This window comes from Centruroides sculpturatus, unplaced genomic scaffold (assembly GCF_000671375.1).
Source record: "Centruroides sculpturatus isolate CEXI.00-Female unplaced genomic scaffold, Cexi_2.0 scaffold965, whole genome shotgun sequence".
In the NCBI taxonomy this organism is placed as follows: Eukaryota; Metazoa; Arthropoda; class Arachnida; order Scorpiones; family Buthidae; genus Centruroides; species Centruroides sculpturatus.
Genome location: NW_019385207.1, coordinates 107,537 through 134,547, shown reverse-complemented (window position 1 = coordinate 134,547; position 27,011 = coordinate 107,537). Strand labels below are relative to the sequence as shown.

At 28.8% G+C, this 27,011-nt stretch overlaps 1 protein-coding gene across 1 annotated transcript in view; it reads right to left on the bottom strand.

Moving 5' to 3' along the window:
- The window catches only part of LOC111636123 (brefeldin A-inhibited guanine nucleotide-exchange protein 1-like), a 115,478-nt gene that overhangs the window by 75,345 nt on the left and 13,122 nt on the right, over nucleotides 1–27,011 (bottom strand). The window contains exons 6-14 of the mRNA XM_023381298.1: nucleotides 20,198–20,438; nucleotides 18,713–18,947; nucleotides 16,481–16,621; nucleotides 14,988–15,135; nucleotides 14,510–14,708; nucleotides 14,328–14,439; nucleotides 10,580–10,614; nucleotides 10,324–10,494; nucleotides 4,252–4,336 (exon numbers count right to left, since the gene is read on the bottom strand). Coding sequence (XP_023237066.1) covers nucleotides 4,252–4,336; nucleotides 10,324–10,494; nucleotides 10,580–10,614; nucleotides 14,328–14,439; nucleotides 14,510–14,708; nucleotides 14,988–15,135; nucleotides 16,481–16,621; nucleotides 18,713–18,947; nucleotides 20,198–20,438 — 1,367 coding nt within the window. The remainder of the gene's footprint in view (nucleotides 1–4,251; nucleotides 4,337–10,323; nucleotides 10,495–10,579; nucleotides 10,615–14,327; nucleotides 14,440–14,509; nucleotides 14,709–14,987; nucleotides 15,136–16,480; nucleotides 16,622–18,712; nucleotides 18,948–20,197; nucleotides 20,439–27,011) is intronic.

Here is a 27,011-nt window from a genome sequence, read left to right as displayed (position 1 = left end):
ATAGCCAATCTTACCCATTTTCACAGAATGCAAGAATTAGGTCCTCCGTTTCCAGACTGACTAAGTAGAGAATTTTTACATGGGTCTAAAAATATGTTTAATTTCCCACAAAAATGCAAAAAACCTCATCTGCACGCACTTGTAAATCTCGCAAGCTGCTTTCTCTTAACACTTCCATTTTTAACACTTCCATTGTTAAGGAATACACTTCTTTCATCCCCCATGGTACCCTACTAAATGTGGTAGCCTACTAAACACAGTCAAAAACACAAAAAACCACATCTAAAATAGTATAATAGAAGCTGAGTTCTTCAGGGTAAGCCTTTATCCTCTCCCTCTCCCCGCGGGAGGGAATTTCAAAAAACCCCTTCTTAGTGTGCATTCTCATGACGTACCCTAACTGTGTACCAAATTTCAATTTTCAACTCCTAACCGTTTGGGCTCTGCACTTATTATTATTTTTATTATCAACCCATCTCAATTATATATATAGATTTGAATAGTGAATTTACCAACAAGGATGATAGCAGTTATTATTTGTAAATATAACTATTTATAGAATTCCAAATTATAGGAATTTTTAGGGAATTAACATTTACATATTCAAGGACTGTCATAGAAACAATTTTCAGAACACCTTTATTTTTGTTTTTAATTTCTTATTATATTAAGTCAAGATAAAATTAGTTTAAAATTCCAAATGATGTGTTTTTAAAAATTTTGTTTTATATTAACTCTAATTTTTTAAAAGCTTTAAAAAATTACAGTTAATATAAAACAAAAATTAAAATATTTGTTTTAATTTTTAATATTTTAATAAATAAATAAATGAGACTTAAACAAATATTTATAAGTATCTAAACTTTTTCTATTGCACATACATGATGCTTTCAGAAAATTTCCATGTTCTATTATGTAATTATGATCTCTTCTTTTTAAACTAAAGTTTAAGAATACAATTTACAATTTTTGATATGATTTTTAATTAAAAATCATGGTAAGACATTATGTATAAAAGCATTTTGCATTCTATAATAGAAAATAGTTTGAATATTTAAAATGCTTTGTTTGTTGATTTTTTCTTTTACTTGTGATATTTTTATTTTATATTAACTGTGATTCTTAAAGGTTACAAGCGGTTAGATATTTGTTTTTGGGGTTTTAAATTAGTTAATTTGTTTTGAACTTAAATCTTGGAGATTCTAAAAAGAATGGAATAGAAATATCTACAGTTCTTAAATTAATAACTTAGGATATTTAACAGAATGTTCTAAAAATTTTATAATCTTGTATATTTTATCTTTACATTGTTTTTTATACTTTGAGGATATTTTAAAAAATTATCTTAATCTACATTAAAAACATTTAATATTAACAAAAACTTCCAGCTTAAACCCTATCCTGAACTGGATATATGTAATATAACAACATTTCCAAACCTAAAATCCAGTGAGAACAAAATCATTTATTGAAGAAGAAATGCTTTCATCCTTTATAAAGACCATCTTCAGGTTCTACTGGTAGAATGCAACTTGAACAAAAACAGAATTTAAATAACATTTGTTATGTATGAATACTTATATATATATATATATATATATATATATAAACATTCATACATAACAAATGTTATTTAAATTCTGTTTTTGTTCAAGTTGCATTCTACCAGTAGAACCTGAAGATGGTCTTTATAAAGGATGAAAGCATTTCTTCTTCAATAAATGATTTTGTTCTCACTGGATTTTAGGTTTGGAAATGTTGTTATATTACATATATCCAGTTCAGGATAGGGTTTAAGCTGGAAGTTTTTGTTAATATTAAATGTTTTTAATGTAGATTAAGATAATTTTTTAAAATATCCTCAAAGTATAAAAAACAATGTAAAGATAAAATATACAAGATTATAAAATTTTTAGAACATTCTGTTAAATATCCTAAGTTATTAATTTAAGAACTGTAGATATTTCTATTCCATTCTTTTTAGAATCTCCAAGATTTAAGTTCAAAACAAATTAACTAATTTAAAACCCCAAAAACAAATATCTAACCGCTTGTAACCTTTAAGAATCACAGTTAATATAAAATAAAAATATCACAAGTAAAAGAAAAAATCAACAAACAAAGCATTTTAAATATTCAAACTATTTTCTATTATAGAATGCAAAATGCTTTTATACATAATGTCTTACCATGATTTTTAATTAAAAATCATATCAAAAATTGTAAATTGTATTCTTAAACTTTAGTTTAAAAAGAAGAGATCATAATTACATAATAGAACATGGAAATTTTCTGAAAGCATCATGTATGTGCAATAGAAAAAGTTTAGATACTTATAAATATTTGTTTAAGTCTCATTTATTTATTTATTAAAATATTAAAAATTAAAACAAATATTTTAATTTTTGTTTTATATTAACTGTAATTTTTTAAAGCTTTTAAAAAATTAGAGTTAATATAAAACAAAATTTTTAAAAACACATCATTTGGAATTTTAAACTAATTTTATCTTGACTTAATATAATAAGAAATTAAAAACAAAAATAAAGGTGTTCTGAAAATTGTTTCTATGACAGTCCTTGAATATGTAAATGTTAATTCCCTAAAAATTCCTATAATTTGGAATTCTATAAATAGTTATATTTACAAATAATAACTGCTATCATCCTTGTTGGTAAATTCACTATTCAAATCTATATATATAATTGAGATGGGTTGATAATAAAAATAATAATAAGTGCAGAGCCCAAACGGTTAGGAGTTGAAAATTGAAATTTGGTACACAGTTAGGGTACGTCATGAGAATGCACACTAAGAAGGGGTTTTTTGAAATTCCCTCCCGCGGGGAGAGGGAGAGGATAAAGGCTTACCCTGAAGAACTCAGCTTCTATTATACTATTTTAGATGTGGTTTTTTGTGTTTTTGACTGTGTTTAGTAGGCTACCACATGTAGTAGGGTACCATGGGGGATGAAAGAAGTGTATTCCTTAACAATGGAAGTGTTAAAAATGGAAGTGTTAAGAGAAAGCAGCTTGCGAGATTTACAAGTGCGTGCAGATGAGGTTTTTTGCATTTTTGTGGGAAATTAAACATATTTTTAGACCCATGTAAAAATTCTCTACTTAGTCAGTCTGGAAACGGAGGACCTAATTCTTGCATTCTGTGAAAATGGGTAAGATTGGCTATAATGTAATTATCTTAATCTTCGCTATCGTTACTTTTTGCCTGAGCAATGCCGGGCTTATCTGCTAGTTGTATATAAATTAACGCTCATTAAAAAAAATCAGAAAATCTGATGCTCTTAAATTTAACCTATAAATTTGAGTAAAAAAAATTTAATTTAATTTTCAGTTGTCGAGTCGACACATTTTTCTGACTTCGACTCCTCTGGCCAGAAATTCCTCCCGACTCCGACTCCGTCCCCAAACACCTGGTCATTACGTGGTATAGCTTTAATCCACTTACTAATTATGTCTTTACTTTTGGGGAAAGAGAAAACTGTTGTGTACTCTGTAAATGAGTAATTGCTTTTACAGCCTGTCACACAGCATCTTTGGGGCATCTATTAAGTAAATACATATTTAAATTCGTTTTAGTTATAATGTAAAAGAATTAGTAATATATTCTTATTATACAATTTCATGGTGAACTCCGGATATATTTTTCTTCCAATTACAACCCTCTGGTGGTTGTGTTAATGTATTAATAGATAGACTCAAAAATTAAATTTTTTGTAAATAGTCTGAACTTCTAAATATTCTTATTATAGTCTATATAATAATTAGTTATGTACTTAAAATACCCCTAATTTTCTTACTTTTATATAATTAATAATCAAAAAAAATCTCTTACCTTTGATAAATTATATGAATATAAATATCTAAATAGTATCCAATTGATAAACTTATAAAATAAACCAGAAAGACAAGCTTCAATGTATCCACCACCACGTTGTCCAGTAAACTGTAAATGACCAGTAGTCTGACATCGCGATTATTGAACGGGAGTTACAAGCAGACCTTGAATAAAGGATGGCCTCACTGAAGGTCAACTCCTCCCCTTCCCACAGTTCAAGAAGTCAATATTTCACGTGGGACTCTCTAATTTACATTTGCCATGTTTGTCTGTTTTGACGATTCCATTAGGGTAATCGACTCAATTGTATTATTTACAATTATTCATAGCAATTCGAGTTTAAAAATTATATATATTGGTTGCANCTATATATATATATATATATATATGTTGTACCTGAGGACTGTGTAAATCTGTTGTTAACATAATGATAGAATAAGCAAGAACATAGGCTGTATCTGCACTAGCAAATAATCCATTACTGTAAAATAATTAAGAATATAATTACTTTCAAAGCAATTGAAAATTACTCAATTTTTATAGTTAAATCTTATAATAATAATGTAGAAAATTTTAACATAAAAATCTAGCTTTTTTATTAAAATATTTGTATCTTGAATAAGTTCTCGCTGTTTTCCAACAGATGATGTTACCAGAACTGCGTGCTTGTAGTTTAAGATGGTGGCTCATCTGTAAGGAAGTACCATAAGCAAGCTTGAAATTCAGTATAGGTCATTTCGCCGAAGTGTAAACAACTTTTTTTCAGTGTTAAACATGTTGAGTTTTGTGCCAAAAAAAAAGAGTTTTTGAAGGAAATTTTATTGCACTATTTTATTAAAAAATCTGCAGCTAAAGCACATAGAATTCTTGTTGAGACTTACAGCGACCATGCTCTGTCAGAAACAACATGCAGAGATTGGTTTAGACACTTCAAAAATAATTTTGATGTTGAAGATAAAAAATGCTCTGGCACACCGAAAAGGTTTGAAGACAAGAATTGGAGGCATTACTTTATGAAGACTCATGTCAGATGCTAGCTGAACTTGAAGAATCATTAGGATTGATCACACAACAGTTTCAAAACATTTGAAAGTATTAGGAATGATTCAAAAGCAAGGACATTGGGTGCCGAGAAGCTGAGAGACATCAAACAGCATCTTTTCATGTGTGAACAGCTGCTTCAATGGCAGAAAAGGAAAGGATTTTTTGCATTGTATCATAACTGGTGATGAAAAGTGGATACACTACAATAACCCTAAGCATAGAAGATCAAGGGTAAGCCCGGCCATGCATCAACATCGTTGGCAAAGCTGAATATCCATGGTTCGAAGATCCTGCTCTGCATTTGGTGGGATCAGCTGGGTGTAGTTTATTATGAGCTGCTCAAACCGAATGCAACCATCATGAGAGATTGCTATCGACTACAATTGATACATTTGAGCTGAGCATTGAAGGAAAAATGGCCGCTATATGAGCAGAGAGATGACAAAGTGATTTTGCAAAACGACAATGCTCAGTCACATGTTGCACAACCGGTAAAAACCTACTTGGAAACCCTTAAATGGGAAGTCCTACCCCACCCACTGTATTCACCAGACATTGCCCCTTCCAATTATCACTTGTTCCGATCGATGGCACATGGCCTGGCTGAGCAACACTCCCATTCTTATGAAGATGCCAAAAAATGGGTTGATTCTTGGATATCCTCAAAAGACGTGTCATTTTTCCAACATGGAATTCAAATGCTGCCAGAACAATGGAAGAAAGTAGTGGCTAGCAATGGACAATACTTTCAGTGACATGTTTTTTATGACTTTTTTAAATAAAGCATTAATTTTCATGAAAAAACAGCAAGAACTTATTTAAGGTCCCAATACATTTGTGTTCAAATTAAAGGTTAATCTATAAAAGCATATGTAATTCATAGTGTATCTAAAAAACTGCAATGAAATATATAAGTATGAAAAAGTCTATAGAATTTTTCACATTCATATTTCATTGCATTTCATATAAAAAGAAATTCCATTTAAAAAAAGTATGTCATATGCTATTCTATTATTTATCTCATATGCTCTTCTAAGTAATGACTATCAATAATTATCAATAATGGAGAATGAATAAGTCAATCCCAGACTGAAGTATTCAAAGCATTAAATGTTATACAAGATGTTCTTTCAAGGGTCTGGAGTCAATTCCAACAAATAGGAAAGATTTTTCACCATCCCAGGTCACAAATACTCAAACAACTAGATGGTTCTAATCATAACACAACTTAAGGGGATGACCATAGTTACATCATAAAAATTTCAAGCCACACTAGTAACAGGAGACTTCATGGCCAAGGTCTTTATGTGAGAAGACCCCCTCATTTTTATCGCTTTATCCTACATGCCAGATGAGGTCATTTTATAAGGAGATAAGGAGATATAAACATTGCCTTTAAAATCCAGTTCAGTGGAGCCATATTCTCTTCACAGATGAGTCAGATTTCAGTTTGGAATATGTTGAAACAGCAAATTGAAACATGCTATTCTCATCAGAACCTCCAAGATTTCAGAATAACTTGTTTGAAAGAATGAACAATGTTGCTAAAAGAGTTCATAATGATTCTTCATACTGTTTAGATTTATGAATTGTATGGTCAACATGGATGATCATATACTGCATTAAAATTTTTATGTCCTCTTACATCAAAGGCCTCAAACATTGCTATTCCTTCTTCAAATTGAATGGTTTCATTTATATAACATTATTGTGATATTATTCCATTTGAATTTTGTTAACTCTTAACCAGTGTTGTGGAGTTGGAGTAAGTGTCTGGAGTCTGACATTTTTGGGTGGGACTAGAGTAAGTAAAATTCTTTTGACTCTGGTGACTCAGACCTCAAAGTTTACTATTGGTAAAGTGTGAAGTAAGAAAAATACTTTTTAATTAATTAGTATCTAAAGAAATTTCTTAGAAAATGAACACTTTGATAAATTTAGATACTAAAATGATATTGATCCTTAAAGGTTGTTTTATAGCAAAATGTTATGCATATGTCACACAACATGCTCTATACTTTCAGAAAACAGATCTTATTAATTTAAGGCCCACCACTGGCCAAGTGGAAAAACCACTGAACACTGTAGTTAATCATGGGATTGTGCCCAGAAAGTAAATGCTTATGGTATTGCATCTAAGAAAAAATTTTACTTTCATTTAGTATGCCATAACTTTTTCTTGATGCAATATTTTTTTACATCTCAAATGTTTTACTTTGCATATTAATATTTTTAACTAATGTGAGTAATTAAATTTTTCACTGCTCTTTTATTGGTTTTGAGTTATTTATGACTATTATAGCTTCAACAACATAATTTAGTCTTAAAATACTCAATAAAAACCATGAAAAAATAAAACTGAGATCAGAATCTAACTGCAACAAACTAAAAGAGAAAGAGAATACTGCAAAATGTAATTAATAGAATTATTTCAGCTTATTATTCACTAGTTCTTGGAGCCAATTCATCCCTTGGTTCAAGATAATTGATTTTTCTCCAAATTTCATATTTTAAAATTCTACTGTATACTTCAGTTTAATCAACCATTGGTAGAAATTAACTATTCCTGTTGTAGCTGGAATGAGTGAAACTATTTTATGGATCAATTTATTATGTCATTCATCAGATTGTTATTTTTGCATTTTATTGTATTTAAGTTTTTCTCTTGAAAATAATTAAATTTAAATCAATTTTTCATAATTAACTAATTAAAGTGGAATTCTTTTAACTATTAATAACTAGTGTGTTTCTTTTATGTACTCGAAAGTTTTTGCAAAGTAAATTTGTTACATCCATTTTTTCATTTTCACCATCAATTTTAGGACAAATTTTTATAGAGAAATTTTACATAAAAATATTCGGATACTCAGTGGTATCTTTCTTATAAAAGGAACCATAGTGTGACATTTTCAAAAAGGGTAAGTTCGGAATCAAAGTCACACATTACAAATTTAACGAAATTGGAGTCAAGACTTTTTGTTTACTGACTCCACCACACTGGTCTTAACAATAAACTTCTATATGAGATTTTATGTAAGAAGAACAATGATTTATATTACTTTATTCCAATGTATTAGTCTGTTTTGTCACATTTCCTTATATACACTGCAAGTTATGTATGCTTTTGCATTTATTTTATTATAATAGTATATACTTTGTTTACCAATTTTAGAATTGTGTAGTTTCTCAATTTTCAACTGAATCACAGTATTTAAATACTTAAGAAAAAAACAAAATAATAAATTGTTAAGCATAACTATCAAAACTAATGCCTGCTAATTTTTACATTAAAATAATTTCTTTGCCTTTTCCATAAAAACTTCTTTAACCTAATTCAAAAATTGAAACTTCAATTTAACTCATCAATATTACAATTTATCATAATGAATCACATATTATAAAAAAATATAATTTGTATAACAACAGTGTTTTAAATTAATATTTCAAAAACTTTATAAAAACAGATTTGCAAACCGAGAGCCCAGACTTAATTTTATTGAAATTTATTAAATTTCAAAAACAACGTTGTGACTGTTCTTTGATTCTTAAACACTATGTGGTTAACTATGAATGAATACAGATGTAAGCAAAAACTCCTGTTCTGACGGTACATCCATCTTTTAATTTTGTCACCTAAAAGGAAAACAACGAAAATAGACAATAAATGTGTAAGCTGTATAAATATGTATTCAGCCATGATACCCAGTTTATAAATAATCCTGAGGTATGTTCTAAAATATCTTTACCATTTGTATATTTTTTAACCTTTTACGAACTATGTATTTTTTGATATAATTTTAGTTGGCTGAAGAGGGGCAAGTTACACCCAAAACATGTATTTTAAACATGTATCAACTAAACTAAATAAAGATGATAAAATGCCAAGTGTTTGAATTTATTACACTACATAGTGTTTAAGAATCAAAAAATTTCAAAAACTTGATAATTACTTTAGACCCTTTCACATACCTGACAATTCAGTTTGTCTCAGTTTTTATATTTATTAAAAATCTTTAAGATTGAATTATCAGGACGTGAAAGGCAAGATTGGTCAAAAGACAAAGTCGAAAAGAAAAAATCCTTGCTATGAAGTATAAATGACAAAAAATATTTTCTTGTTACTGTGAGATCTGAATAGCCCCTGGGTCTAAAATTAATAATTATTTAATAATGTTAAATATTGTCATAAAATATTATTTTATTTTAGTGAGAAATTAACGATTTCCAACGTGGGAAAGATAGATAACAGATGCTACTTCCTTCGAGGGAAGTTAGAACATCCTCTGTTTTTCCCTTAGCCACTAAAAATCTTGCTTTGATGGGAAATGTTTACCCCTCGCATATTCCCCTTTCTGTCCGTTCCCACGGAAGAATCTTTGTATGATGATTGGTTGCCGATCATCAGATATAGGGGATGTTCAACCGAATTCGAGGAGTTCATCGACAGACCTGGAAGAGTCAGGACTCCATACATATTTCTCCTGATGGCCAACGCCCTTAGTCGAGACACATAGAATAAATCCAGAGTTAGCACTTAGAAGATATACTTTGATTTTGTGCACATATCGATCTCCCATGGAAAGAAGTAAATGAACTTTATCTCTAAAGTGTCCCTTGCCTACATGAAGAAGACGAACCACAACTAAACCAGGTTGTATGTTTAATAGTAATTCTGTAATCTCTCTCTCGATCTCGTATAGAATAATGTACAAGTCTGTAGCCCTCTCAATGTATACAGTATTAGCCGCAGTTATATCTCTCTGTCAATTGTAATTCATTAGTTTTTACATATTTATGTTTTATTAAATTCTTTGTTTGTTTATACGAATTGTCTCTCGTTCAACCCTTGAATCAAATCTATAAACCAATCACACGCGTGTTTGTCTGCGGATCGATAAATTGACAAACTGGTGTCGAGATCCTGACGTAAGGAAGAAGATGAATTTACCACCACCGACTTCCGCCCTATTTCCACTTAACTATAAAACCCTCCGCCACTCGTTTCCCTACGTTCGGGAAAGACCGTTCTTTGGACGACAGAGACTGGTCTCGCTGACTAGTTGCCCGTAAGCAGCGTAGACGAAGATCTACGTCCCCGGCTACTCTCACATTACTAAGATTTTACTACTTGTTAGTATTTCAATAAATTAAAAATTGATGTCAGTAAATTTGCAAGTGTGTAAATGTTAATAGTAGAATGCAATATTTATATAATACATCATAAAATATTAATAAAAATTAAAATTTGTATAGAAAAGTAGATAAAAACAAAAAGATTGAAGAAAAAAGTTCTGCAGTATATAAATCAAAGCTAATTATATTTTATAAACATACTGAATCAAAATCATAAAAAAGCAAATATATAAATCAAGGAAAAGACAAATACAAAATTCATTATATTTGCATAGAAAGTATTTTTCTTACTTTGGATTTGTCTCACAATATCGTGCTGCAAATTTTTCCATTAAACGATCTATTTTTTGAGCTTCTCCTGGCAATCTAAAACCTTCTAGGAATGTTCTTAATGCTGACACAAAATCTTTTCCAGCAAAATTTACTTGATCAACATAAGCATACATAACTTCTTTGTTCAACCTAAAAAAAAATTATAATGAATTATACATTGACTGATTTAATAAACAATTGCATCTCAAAAACTTTTATTAAAATTACAACTTACTTTTCATTTTCTCCAAGGAAATCACCTATTTGTGTCTAAAATATAAAAAAAGAAGTATATATATATATATATATATATATATATATATCACATTTTAAGTTTATTACATAGTAAATAGTGATATATAGTAAGTTCAAAATTCCAATTCAATGATGTGTACATAATAATTCACAATATTACTCATAATAATTATATAAAATTCTACAATTTATTTTTACAAGGAAACAGTTTTTGTATTTACAGCAAATATATTTTTATAACTTTACAAATTATCAACACTTTTAAACTATTGCACACTTGAGAATCTCCATTTATCTTTATGTAACAGCATAAAATAATATTGTTACACTTCACTGCATGTGATAATTCCTTTACAAGCAAACAGAAGCTAGCAATTATGAGAACAATGAGGTAAAAAAGCCAAATATTCCATTGTGTTTCAAGCCATTGAAACACAATGGAATTTTTGCCATATATTTTTAACCATTGAGGAATAACCAATTTACTCCTCAGTGCATGGGCTTCAATGGTGATATGGAACTAGTTAGATTTGTTCCAAAAAAACATATACAACAGTTATTGTTTTGACTACAATGTACCAAATAGCCAAACATCTGAAATCAATAACAAATAAAAAAAAAGCCAGAAATTACAACAAAACAAACAAAGAATGTATGTGTTAGACTATACACTGCAAAAAATAAACTCAGTCTGTGATACTGTGAAACAATGTGATGGATGTTGCAACATTCAGTGCTTATATTATTTTCAAAAAATATCTATCCAGAATACTTTAAAGAAGCTAGTCACAAGACGTCTTTGTAAAGCTAAGAACTCATGTTGCTATATATGCAAAGATCAAGAATGCCAGGCTTGACAAAACAAATTTTATATCAGCCAAAAAGCAATTTTAAGAAAAACTTTCAAACTGAAATGTGCTGTTGAAGATAGTGATGAAGAGAAAAAATGTACTAATGCTCAACATCAAAAAAGGAAAACTGCTCAACTGTATATTCAAAATACCAAATGATCTGCCAGATTATAATGGACTATATGCCTACTATTTAATAATTAAATAATAGACATATTATAGCCCATTATAATTACTTAATAGTTAATTATTAAATATTAAATAATTTTGCATAGAATAGGAATTAGTCATAATATTTGGCATTTGGCCTTAACCAAAAATCAGGATAATGGATGTTTATATTTGCTCAAAGTACAATAGTTTTATTTATGCAAATCATTACACAGTTGAATGACAGAAATTATAACAAACAGATTTCAACAATATTAAAAACCTTGTTTTTTATTGTTTATTTAATTATCATTAAACCTATTTTATCTAAAATTAGAATTTGTTGAAGCTTTACTATATACCGTGTTTCCCCGAAAATAAGACAGTGTCTTATATTAATTTTTGCTCTGAAAGATGCGCTAGGTCTTATTTTCAGGGAATGTCTTATTTTTTCCACGAAGAAGAATTCACATTTATTATCAAACAAAAAATTCCCAAGTCAAACTTAGACAAGAGTGACGTATATCCGGTCGTGTCGAACTGAACTTACAAAGTTCCCGTGCTGGAGTGGACTTCCCACTCTATTCTATTCTTCTCCCCCTTGTTCATATGGAGATCACAGCCTTAGTGTGCTTTTTCTCCGAAGAGCTTCCCACTCTCGCTTCAACTTAACTTTTTTATAGCATCGACATCGGGCTCAATAACCAATTAGTGCTTACTGAACCGTAGCACTATGCAAATGTCATGTGGCATGATTTCCCGGCCGACCAATTAGCCATCACCAGCCACAACGTTATGCAAATCTGTGATTCCCAAGCCATAGTTTTATGCAAATCATGCCGTGTGGCATGATTGTCTGCTGACCAATCAGTGGCTGTATTTTCAATCATCTGTCAATGACCGTTACGATTAAAAAAAAACTTTGCTAGGTCTTACTTTCAGGGGAGGCCTTATATTTAGCAATTCAGCAAAACCTATGGTAGGTCTTATTTTCTGAGAATGTCTTATTTTTGGGGAAACACGTAGGTCAAAATGACTCAGCAAATGCAATAGTCAGAATTACTCTTATTACACCCAAGACTTAATTAAACTATAAAGCTATGGTCTGAAAAAATTTTTCTTCTTTCAACCTAATATTATTTTTTTAGATTTTTCTATATTAATTTAAAATAACTAAAATTATCTACATGATAATCTGACAGTGATTGATATAACTATATATAGTGCATATAGTGCCAAATTAACAAATAATTTCATGATAAAGTAACTTATTATAATTCATTATTAAAGTTATGATTATTTATTAAATTTGATATTATTACAGTAGAGCGTTGATTATCGGAATCAATTGGGGACTGGGGTTGTTCGGAAGACCGATGTTTCGGATAACCGATTATGTACAAAAAAATATATTAATTTATCCCATTTTGACATTTTTCTTCGTTGCATGTCGCTCTGTGTTCGATTTTCGTCGATATTAAGCCTANCGATGTTTCGGATAACCGATTATGTACGAAAAAATATTTTAATTTATCCCATTTTGACATTTTTCTTCGTTGCATGTCGCTTTGTGTTCGATTTTCGTCGATATTAAGCCTAACAAAGACTATTGTATTGTTAAAAATTATTTTTTTATTTTGTACAAACAAAATAAATTTATTGAAAAATATAAAAACAATAAAAAATTATACTTCAGAAGTTAATTTAGTATCAAAAACATAAAATATTTGAGTAGCCCAAGACATAGCCAAAGATTGCAGCGCCACAGCACTGGCAAAAATTTAAATTTGCCGACTGGAATTCTTTCGGATGATTGACTTTCGGATAATCGACGCTCTACTGTATTATTATTATTATTATTATGGGTTAATATTCTATTAAATTTCTTTTGTTTCATATATGAACACATTCAATACATCTATGTAACATGAGAAAAATCTTTTCTATGATGTTTACAGTCTCGTTTTTCATTGGAGACCATATTATATGAATAAAACTACTAAATTATAAGAATTTTTCATAAAATATTTATTGCCAAATCTTAACTATAGAAACAGCTTTTGTCATGTAGACAAAATAAAAATTTATTGATTAAATTTTTTGGAGATCCAACTTAAAAATCTTTTAAGGTGCACAATGTCAGAAAGAAATAACTACACGTGTTTATAGCTCTAAACATGTGTTTCACATTCAGTTTTACATACATTGTGTTGTTAGTAATGGGTTCAATCTGTTGTTGTATTCCTATGTGAATCTCTGTTTTATTTGTGCATATTCTATGAGCTTGACTGTTGGAATCTTAAATATTTGTAAACATTGTTCTCATCCATGAATTCAATGAGGTCTTCTTATTGCATTTTTGGAATATGCTAATTCTGATAGTATTAAACAACTGATAATAATATCTATGATTACAATGAGCAGATTCTACTGTATATGAAAAGTGAATAAAAAATTTATTCAAATGAAATAGTTTCTAAATAATATGTATATTATATTGTTCAGTTTTCAAATTATGCATCAAATTCAAATATGTTTTTTCCAAAAGAATATGATTCAATTATATTATATTATAATAAATATATATGTTATATTTAAGCAAATACAATACAATATTTATCAAAATATTAATTTTTAAATTCAAGTCAAAGTCTAAATAAATAATTTTTTCAGAAAATTTACAACAAATTAAAATTTTAAGGAAAAGAATATAAAAATAATTTATACTTTATCTAATCGATCATCAGAATGAAAAAGTTCAGCTATATCCCAAGGAGTATTCCCCAATAAACCATGTTCCTGCAGAAATGCAATTCCTCTCCGAGGTTTTCGGTGAAATCTATATTTATAATGCAACTGTAGTAAATAAATAATATTTAACAACAAAAACAATTTTAAATAATATTTACAATTCTATTCCTTGTTCCATAATTTCTTTTTGCTGTTTTAAAACTTTAAACTGTTCAGGATTATCAGGTGCAGCATTATTTGTTACATTATAACCAGCAGAACTATTATTGGAGCTAAGCGAATTTGTACTTCCATAACTTGTAATTGTTCCTTTTCCAGAATCAATATCTTCTATTTGATCTTTGTAACGTTCATGGCCTAAACAGTATTAAAAACTTACAATTAAATTATAAAATTTAAATTATTTGGCATGTAAATTAAACTTCAGTATTCAAAATATAATAATTTCTTAAATAAATTTCTTTGTTTCAGGAGAAAATATGCTATTCTATTATATGAATATCTAACAAAATATCACTTTTTTAAAAAAGTAATATTTTGCGATATAGTTTATAAAAGTGAATAAAAATTCTGATATAATTTTTATGATTTTATAAATTTATTTAATCATATCTGTAAATAACAATAATTACCTACCTAAATTTGCTTGTTGATTTGGATTAACATATAAATCTTTACTCCATTCTACCATACACTTTAAAACTGACACAAGGCACTCTAATCCTTTTATTCTCATGGATTTTTCCTGATTAATTGTGGCACCTAATTCCAATGCTTGTCTTCCCTGGAAAAAACAAAATTAAATGACATTACAAAATAAAAATAGCTTTTCACTTCTCACAGTAACTAGAATAATTATATAACATCTATTATCATGTTAAAAGTAATTATTTCAAGATCAAATGCTATTTCTGCTATTTCACATTTTTATAAACTGCAATATTTTTAATAAAATACAAAGGTTGATTCCACGGCAGAGTCAACCTTTTATTGTAGGCTAATCGTCCACCATACAATGTAAAAAAGTAAAAATAGTTCTCTAGTGGTGGCAAGTGATAAAATTAATAAATACATTAAAAAAATTTTTTTGTTAAAGTTTGTTAAACTAAATTCATCCCGGCAATTTTTAAAAAATGTATTTATTAATTTTATCATTGTGCCACCTCTAGAGGATTATTTTAACTTTTTTGCATTGTATGGAAGATGAGTAGCCTAAAATAAAAGGTTGACTCTGCTGTGGAATTGTTATTACCTCAACAGCATGTGAAGGGACTGAAAGAAATTGACTCATCCTGTATGTATAGTCTGAAGAAACGTAATTTTTTTGTTAAAGATTTTTTTATATATTCTTTGATGGCTTAGATATACTGAGAGAAGCTGAACAGCATTCAACTAGTTTGTTGTACACAATAGCAACATTAACAATACCTTGAGTCAACCATTTTCATAAAAAGATGGCACACTTCCACATCAGACACTTCATACAACAGTTTCTGTGACAACATATTATTGATAACAAAGTGATTAGGACTGTGTTTTCTATCACTTGGCCATCTTCATTCTCTGGTTCTTAATTTGTGATTTTTAATTAGAGATACTTAAAAAAAATGTGGCTTATCAAGGACATGTTGCAAATATTTGGCAAAATATTACATATGAGAAGCATCACAGGCAATCAATCATGGTTGGCATTAAACACACTGTTTAATGCCTTCAGATTTTACATCTTCAGAATGGGATTGAGCATTATCCCTGCATTGCTAGTATAGCATGAGTTTCTTGTACAGATAAAATGTTCATTGTTTGAGTACCAAAAGTATCAAAGTGATGAAGTTTTGGTACTAATTTTTACAGAAATGGTTTCTACATGTCCTGAAATATCACCATATAAGATTTAGTTCAATTTAAACTGCTAAATGTCTCTTTAAACAATGTTGATTACAGGTGTTTATAATTAAAACAACTTGATATTGCAATGTTTTCAACATAGAATTTTGTTGTTTAAAAATAATAATAGTCTGTACTTTCAAAGTTTTAATAAATAAATACCAAAAACTATTATTCAAAATAATATATTATTATATATACTTTATTATTACAGTTAAAAATTCAAAAATGAAATACATTACCTGAGCAATCTTTGACAAATCATTAACAAGCCTTTCAAAAATATTTGCAGCAGAAAGATCACAGTCATAATTAACATATATATCTACAACACTCTGTGCATCTAAAAAATAAAAATTATACATATATTTATTAAAATAAAAACAAAATTCAGTATTCTTATATTTAATAAAATTTTATATCTAATCAATAAAAATTAAAATGTTTTAAATTTAAGTAATGATGTATGGTGATTATTATATCCTTGTATAACTTTAATAACTTTTAATGTACACACAGAAATATATTGTATTGGTACATACATTACAATGTTATTTCTTAATGTTTTACTGAAATACAGTTTAAAATTTTAAACTTCAACATGACAGTCATCTTTTACAACATACGCAAACCATTTTTCTAATTCATTGAAAATAGACTTGCAAAAGTTCATAATAACTGTAATAAAGTTCATTTTCATCACAGAAAAGATGCACTACACAAGAACTCAGTTAACAACTGAATGAAAGAATTTATAAAAACTGAGTAATAAATCATAATTCAGGAGACCACTAAATGAAGCTGTATAATTCAAGAAATATTCAAAGAGTCCATAACAATTGTCTGATCATTTCAAAACTACATTCTTTATATAAACTTATCAAGATTGCAGAAGCAATTTGTGAAATCATTGAACACAACTGAAATATTGTCTATGTATGCTACCAAAAGCTATAATAACAGCTACCAAAAGTGATATTTAGTGAAATATTTTCACCAAGTTAGAAACACAGTTTGCACATAGAGTAAAAAAAAAACAACAATTATGTTGCACATTAAAAGTTTGATCCATATTACAGTAAAATTTTATGAATTATGCTATTATATATCATTTACAGTGTAATTCGAACATGTATACATTCAAATTTATTATTTATTAAAGTTAAAGTTATTAAATTTATTAAAGTTGCACAAGGACTTCATAATCACTCTGTATTATAATACTAACAATAACATTAAAACTAGTCAAAAATCAAACAAAGAGAATCAAGTACTAAACAGAATTACTCAAAGAGTTAAAAAAAATAATAATAATAACTACTGTATTAGACAAGAGATTTAAAATTATGCTAGAACTGCAAGTCTTATTTTGTTAATTTTCTCATATAGCCAATCTCTTTTTTGAGATTGGCTATATACGAATAAACATTGATATATGCCTTCATTGTGTAAAATTCAGAGATTTAATAAGGTTTAAGACTTGGAAAAATATTATTAATATATCGCACTTCTCAAAAACTGATTATTACTCAATATTTTACTTTATGTTATTTTGTACTAAAAATTAACTTGTTAAATATTATATTATATTATATTACTATTGATTTTTTTTGTAACAAATTACCCCTTGTAAAGAACTAAGGTTCATATAATAAACAACTGATTGATTACTTTTTGAACCAAACCAAGAATTCCACAAGAATCAACAAATCAAAGAGGCTGTCCTAAAAAAATGATGTAACAACCTTTTATTCCAATAGACTCAGAAATTTCTATAAACAGTAGAGTAAGTATGTAAATGTTTAAGAAAAATGTATTGAAAAGAAATAAAAATATAAATTTTTTCTTCCAAACTTAAAAGTACTTCACAATATACTTTTTGATAAAAGTATTACATATTAAAATTATANAAACACTGGGTCTGTAAGACCCATGCGACTCAAGTAAGGGCCCCATTCCTAGCGACTTACGGAGGGTTAAGGCTCTGCATCGGACATGCGCATAACTGCAATGTTCGATTTTTCGAACTCTTGGAATCGAACTTGATGATGACTGTTGAAGACGGTAGAAAACGTTCGTTTTTGATGTGAATTTATGCAGTTTTTTGGTAATTTCGTAGTTATTTTGGAAATTTATCAATAACACTAAAAACTGTGATATTTTATAAATAATCATATTAAACTCCTCTATATTTTAGCATTAATTAGAATGCAATATCAAGTCTTGCAACAGACATTAAATCAACATTTTATAATAATTCATTTAATTTAATAATTAATTATTAAATTTTTTCTATAAATAAAAATATTGATTTTGTTCATAAAAACATAACTTTTCAATAATGCATCCAAAAATCATTAGGAATATTTACATTATTTTACAATGAATAATTTCTCTATCATTATTATTAAGTCAATAAAAGTTTCAAGTTTCAATTATTTTATCACAAGACATTATATATATATATAACTTACTTCAATTTGCATCTTTAAATGTGTTTTAAAATTCTGCAGTAATGCTAAAAAGATGGCAAGAGAAAGTTCAAATACTTCAGGAACCGATGAAACACCATTCTTTGACAAGGCAACACACAAATATTGTTTAATAGCATTGATAAACATATCATTTGATCTAAACACAGGTCCTGCATTTTGTAATATAGAAAGCAATAGCTGAAGTGATAGAATTTTTGACCGAAGTTCATGAGACCTAAAAGATATAAAATTCTTTAATTAAAAAAATAATATTTACTAATATACAAAAAATATTTTTTAAGCAATACAGTATGATTTTTTAATTACACATTATAATCAAATAAAGTTTACTATCAAAATATAAATTCTTTAGAACTTAAAAATTAATTACTTAAGCATAATCATTTTAATGGATTTAGTATCTTTTATTCTTAAGTTGATTTAATACAGTTTACAAATTAAGCATTTTGTATTTTTAGTTTTGAATTAACTTCACTTAAAACTCACATATAATCACTAATTAGATGATTTTAAAAATTAATGCTTTTTTCCAAAAATATTAAATTATATAATTTTATATGTAACAGATATACAATAAGATAAAATACAAAAATGATTAGATATTAAATAAATTCATAGTTGTAATTGACTATAAAATATAATCTTAATTAATATTTTGATGCCCAATTTTTGAAGTAATTTTGGCTAGAGTATTGTGATCTCGATACCAACTGCAGATTAATTCAGGGACAAACTTCAAAAATTCATGCTGAATATTCCATCGTACTTGAATCTTATATACAGTAGAGCGTCGATTTTCCAAAAGTCAATCATCCGAAAGAATTCCAGTCGGCAAATTTAAACTTTTGCCAGTGCTGTGGTGCTTCAATCTTTGGCTATGTCTTGGGCTACTCAAATATTTTACATTTTTGATACTAAATTAACATCTGAAGTATAATTTTTTATTATTTTTATATTTTTCAATATATTTATTTTGTTTGTACAAAATAAAAAAATAATTTTTAACAATACAATAGTCTTTGTTAGGCTTAACATCGACGAAAATTCAACGCAAAGCGACATGCAACGGAGAAAAATGTTGACATAGGTTATGTTAAACTATTTTTTCGTACGTAATCGGTTATCCGAAATATCTGTTATACGAACAACTCCAGTCCCCAATTGATTCGGAAAATCGACGCTCTACTGTATTCTTTTTATTTTAATCTAATAAATATCTACTTGAATCTGGTAAATTTTATAATTTTTCTGTTTTCTTGTTAATATAGAGAGAACGTTTTTAAATATTAAATCATCAATTCAGTAGTTAGCATAATAAAAACAAAGACTTGAATCAGAATTTTGTTTTCATTAAATTATAGTAGAAATTTAATTAAATAAGTACATCTGAAATATCTTGCAAGGTTTTTATCCTAGTTTGCCTTTGAAAAAATTTAGATAACTTCAGCTATAGGCAATACTTACTTTGGATCAGGATGGCCTTCAGGAAGAGGTTTCATGCTTAATTTGCATAATGAACGAAAGACTAAGAATGCATCTTTTTGTAAGATATGAGAAAAACGCATCTGGACGGGTTCTGAAACAGTTTCTAGACTCTCTTGTGAAGGAACTCTAGGCAAGGAAGGAGTTAATGATTCTTCCATAGGAAGAGAAGGTACAGACTGTGCACCAGACTGATCACTCAGTGAACTAGTTTCAGGTATATCTAAAGTCAATAAATATATTATTATTAAATAAAAATATAAAGAATTAAATCTGTAAATCAAATTCTAATATTTTATCAAAATTATATTGGCTTAATAATAAAATAATTATAATTACACCCATTGCCATAAAAATTAGCACATCAAGAATTTGTTGTCATATCGCAGCAAAACCTGACATGCAGATATGGAAATGATTAGAGTTATAGTGTGATGTCTCATTGCATAATGCCAGCAGAGGACATTAAAGTGTCCCCCCTTGCCTACAAAAAAAAGTGTGCAAAGGCATCCTGTCTGTAGTTTATCTGTTGCAGAAGGACGCTATATCACTAGAGATGCCTTAACATCACAACTGAAGACCGTATAAACAACTAACCAAGTTTGAAAGAGGAAGGATCATCAAGTTGAAAAGCCAGATGGTCATCGCACCAAATAGCCTGCCACCTAGGCTGTTCTGATAACACTGTGAAGATGTGTTGGAACCAATGGACAAGAGAGAGATCTCACATACATTTGGTATTGCAATAACCATTACATATGCTGCCATTGACAGCCACCCACCATCACCTCCATTTGGAGTGGTGTCACTCCCAACAGGATTGGACCACAATGGAATGGAACTGGGTCATTTACAGCAATGAATTCAGTTTGGGCACTGACAACAGCTGTGTTTGTAAATGGAGGCTCCATGGTAAACGTCTCAATCCTGCCTATGCTCAACCACATACAGCAAGGGTGTCACAGGACCGCCTCTGCCACACTTCTCTGGCCTGTCTGGTCCTGATTTGTCACCAATCAAACATGTCTGGGATCAAATGGGATGTAAAGTTGGACAGCCTAGGAGTTTGGCTGAACTAGAGGACCGCTTGCAGCACACCATATGGCACCAGTATGCCTCCATGCCCATCTATATCACATCATGTATTCACACTAGCCCACCTATATCACATCATGTATTCACACTAGCCCACATATATCACATTATCATGGCCCAATGGAATACTAGAACATCCCTTCATTTGTAGTTTCCCCTGCAATAAATGATCCTTTTGATTTCATTTTGTAATCACTTACTTATATATCCCTGTTACACTCACATGTACAATTTCATTTGATTCCAACAACTCCTTGGTGTGCTAGTTTTTATGGCAATGAATGTATTTGGACTATCCAATGATATGGTTAATAATTAGCTAACTTAACTAACTTTAGCAAGATATAAATAAACAACAGCCATGAGCAGGATTTAATGCTAAAATTATTGCTTATTGTACAAGTGATTCATTACTGAATTCAGAATCCTTCTAGGTATATATTAATTTTATATTGCTATATAATCATTATGTTATTTATTTCAAAAACAACCAAAGACTCCACATGCCTCAATCATCATAATGATAATTAATAATTTATTATTATTTATTAATTTAAAATTAATATATGATTGGAATGATTTCAATTAGTATTTGGATAGGATAATTAGGAATAATATAAAGAACCTAATTTCTTTGAATAGTGCCATGTTGACTATGAAATACTGATAAAAATTTAAAATAATTCATTTTTGTCTATGTTTTAACTTACTACTTTATACAAATCATTATAAATTACAAAATTATTGCTAGTTAAATATGGTTTAGAATGAACTATCCATTTCCCTAACATACTGTTTATATTAACTTGATGCATGATGTACAATATAATTATTAATGTTTTACTTTTATTATTGTTTATCATACAGGGTTCATACTCTTCACTCTGTTGATACTGTCTACTCATTCTCAACAAGCTGTTTATTATTCTTAAGTTAGTTTCCATTATCAAACTCTACTTATATAGAATCTCATACTGTTATATCCCAAACTATTTATATAAAGCATTGATGATTATTATTGATGCTAATAAATTATTCATTATCCTCTGACAATTTAATAATTTTATAAATTAAAGTATTAATCAGTATTTTAATTGTATTTAACATATTACATTATTAATAATGTAATTTTAAAAATAGTTTGGACGCATTCTTATTTTTATGTTTAATGTGGAAAATGTCAAGTAATTACATCACTTTAGCATTAAACATCTAATAAATTTCAAGAATTTAACAAAAAAAGCGTTTTAATTTAAATTTTAGATTTAAATGATTCATTTTAACTATATGACGACTGAAAACTAAAACTCAGATCCATATACCAAGAAATTTGAACATCCATTAACAGTAAATTTCAAAATTAACAATAATTTCAGATCAATCAAAATATCAAGGCAGCTTTAACACAGTTTACTAAGGATCACTACCTATTATTAATAGTGAGAAACCATAGAAAAATCAGTCATAAGGTAATTATTTCAAGGTATATATTGGGTTGTTCAAAAAGTAAGTTCGTTTTTTTCTCCGTGAAAAAAAACACAATATTTTTATAATAAATAAATATTTTATTGAATTATATATCAACCATTTTGGTCAGTTTCTGGTAGTAGCATGATTTCACATTCATAAAAGTTTTGATCGTTGCTTACAAAAAACTGATCCAAGTGATTTTTGACATCGTCATTTGAAGTAAATGTCTTACAGTTTAAAAAAATTTGTATAGACCGGAACAAGTAATAATCTGAGTGTGCTCCATCTGGCGGATATGGTTGGTGTGATAAGTGTGATAGCACATCCCATCTAAGTTATAACAGTTTCTGACGAGTTACCAAACTTGTGTGAAATTTGACATTATTGTGGTAAAACACCACCTGTTTTGTTGATAAATTCTGGCCGCCTTTTCTGTTTGATTATATTACTCAATTTGTTTACTCAATGGCAGTACACTTTCAAATCAATTGTTAAATTGTCTGGTAAAAGCTCCAAAAAAAAAAAAATTTTTCTTAAAATTCCACTAAAGAGAGCATCTCTCTTTAAGAACATGTGGAACCCACATATCAAGCTTTGAAACGAAACCAATTTGTTTCAAGTACAATCAACCCCCCCTATAATGCGGTAGATATGTTCCAGTTTATAAGAATTTCGCGATGTAGGAATCCTTAAATACAATCACAGCCCGGCACATGTGCAGTTTATGGACTACGGCTGTTTGAAAGGTTTTATTCCATAAAATTAATAGATTCTAGACTAATTTGACTCAACATTTCCAAAACACATATAATTTTTTGGGAATAATCTGTATAAACTATGCTATAAACAAAAAATTGTAGGATTACTTACCGAGTGTGCACCATTCGACAACGCCATTGCTTAAGCTTGTTTTCATCGCGGAGTAGTGCACCAAACGGCAGGCGCGTTTTCTAATCAGGGAATTTTTCGCAGAAAAATAACTTAACTTTGGAGACATCATTAATAGAAATAATTTTTATGGCGATTGAATAAGAAATGTTTTTTTCACAAGAAATGTATAAAATTACAGTACTGTATTAGACTTACAGTACCTAATTTATATACTGTACAGATGATAGTAAACTCAACTTACCCACCTAAACTCTCTGTAGTGTGTAAGTAGTTTGGCTGCTCGTCCACTATTGGTCCAGATTTGACCAATCCTGTTGCAACACGTGTCGGCGATGATGTTTTACCGCATTTTACGAGTCTCTTTTAGCGTCTTTATACAAATACAGTCGCAATTTTTCGCCGTGATATACGAATCTGCATTATATAAACCTGTGTTATAGGGGATCTACTGTAATCATAAATGGTTCAATTTGACAAATTTAATCTCTTAGTGATTTCACGTGTTGTTATTCGGCAGTTTGCTTCAATCAATACCTTTATTTTGTTTTCATTGGCTTCAACTGATCATCCAGAACATGGTGCATCTTCAATATTGAAATTGCCAGAACAAAATTTTGTAAACCAGTTTTGGCACTGTCGTTCTGTCAATATATCTTCTCCATACATGTCACACAATTTTTTTCTCGCTTGAACAGCATTCTTACCTTTTCAGTAATAAAAGAGCAAAATATGCCGAAAATGCTGCTTCCGATCTTCCATATTTGATGGGACACAAAAAATAAACAATTGCACAAAATCAAACAAAATATTTTACAAATAAGCCTTAAAATGCTAGCTGTCAAAATATATAATGATAATACGGTTTAGAATGAAAATGGCGGAAAAAATATGACTAATCCATCTAGTGGTAAAAAAATGAAATTACTTTCCGAACAACCCAATACATGAAATCCTCGTTAATTCAAATTTGTATAGTTCAAAATCCTGTTAATTCATAACAGTATTTTTGTCCCAGCCAGAGATATAGAGATTTACACATGGAATTTGGTTAGTTTGTAATACAGCCACCTCAAAATTTAAAGTGAAAATTCTGTCCAAATTGCAATATGCCTATGTTAACTCATTTGTTTAGATCAAAATGCCTCCATGCTAAAGAGAATAGTAGACAAGAACAGCTCTAATCTTGTCAATATGGTTTTGCTTTTACAGTAACAAATTTTTGGGTGTCACCTTATCCATGGACTACCCTTTTTTCTTTTATCTCATAAAATACAGCTGGTTTTTGGGATTGCAAGATTGGGCTACAAGTATCAGATTGACATATTTGTAGGGCTCTACACTACTAGATTTGGGCAACTTACTACTTTTTGGGCCATGTAAAAATAATTTGGGCTACATTTTGAGGGATCTGTTTTACTTTTTTTATAAATCTTATCTGACAATCCGTGAGGTTCTCACCTGAAGACACATGCAGTTTACCTTCACATTTATATTATTATTAATTATAAAAATTAGCATTCTTTGTACACATTTATATTCCATTTGCTTAATAAATTACATCAGTTACATGGCATTTGGCATAGTGTACAGATATATGTAAATCTCAGATAATTTGAAACTCGATAATTCAAAGTTGCAATTATTTCATCCCTTGAATTTTGAACTAACGAGGATTTCCTGTATTAAAATTTTAACAAGTGACCTTTATACAAAAAGATTGTGTTGTATGAAGTTTATTTAAAACTATTTATAAATAAGCTTTCGTCCTCTTTACAGTCAGGACATGTCTCTGTGATTATTTCTAATATTAAATTATAAATTCCATCACATATAAATTCTGAGATCAAAACTCATACTGGCACTTGGAGACAATTCTTCTCATTCAAGAGCTTGTTTGAATCAGTGCAGACAACACTATTTCTAGAACTTGATTGAAAATAGTAATTTTTTTTTTACAGATGAGTTAAGATTTAGTTTACATAACAGGCAAAAAAATTAAAGTCTGATAATGGATAATGTTCCATTATACATACAGCTTCATTTTCATTTTAAAATAAGCTTTTGTAAATTGTTGTTATGCAGTTTGATTTGTTAACTTGCACATTATAAATAATGCTATTGAATTATGTATATTATGAAACATTGTTAATTATAAATCACATAATTCTTTTGCATTATATACAAGTATCCCTCATATAACATGTATCTCTACACAACATGATTAAAAAAACAGCAATTTTCATACAACATGATTCTGGTATAACATGGTTTTGTTCTAACATGAATTTGAAATTGAAACATCCCTGCATAACACAACACAAGTTGATCCTGGAAATCTTTTTAAATTTTTATTTTGGTTTGCTAATTTGAATTCAGTAAATTTCCATTGCATGCAGTAGAACTGCATAAAACCTTCAAATTAACAATGACTAACTAATCAGGAAAGAGTTTTTGTGATCTTAGTTATTGTAAGATATTATACAGTATTTTAGTTTTCATTCACGGAACTTGTTTTAACAGAAGCAATGCTTTTTTCTAAATTCTAACTTTAGCCATGAATTACGTCTGATAAACTAAGAAAAGAAAAACTTTAGAGAAATTTTTTGTTGGAAAGAAAAATAAAAATTTTGATCATTTTAAAAAAGGAGAAAAAATATCATACATGTCTAAAACATTAAATTTAAATAAAGCAACTATCCAAATCATTTAGAAGAATGAACAGAAAATTAGAAATTCTGTAGCTAAAGGTTGTTCTACTTCTGCAAGTAAGACTACTTGCTGCTGAACACCAATAATTAAAAAAAAATGGAGAAAAGCTCTTAATATCTGGATTGAAGATAACACAAAAAATGGATTCTCTGAATACAAACATTTTAAAAAAAAGTATTAAAAATTTATACCCATTTAAAAGAAAGTGGAGAACCTTCTGTTAATCTGGACTTTGTTGTCAGCAAAGATTGGTTTGAGAACTTTGAAAAATGATTTTTATTATAAAATGTACAAATATAAAAAGTGAATCAGCAGATAGCAAAGCTACCAAAAAATAGGCATACAAGTTATAAATAATTATTGAACAAGGTGGATATATAACACATCAGGTTTTTAATGCCAATGAAATAGATCTTTGATGGAAAAAATAACAAATATAACATTTACTTCAAAAGAAGAAAAACTGAATCAGGTTTTAAGGCAGAAAAAGTCATGTAATGTTATTTCTTACAGTAATCCTTCTGGTCATTATATGAAAACTATGCTATGCTTCAGATCACTTAATCCTTGAACAATGAAATGTGTTAACAAGAATTGGTTACAAGTAGGGTGGTTTCTCAAATGGTATCCC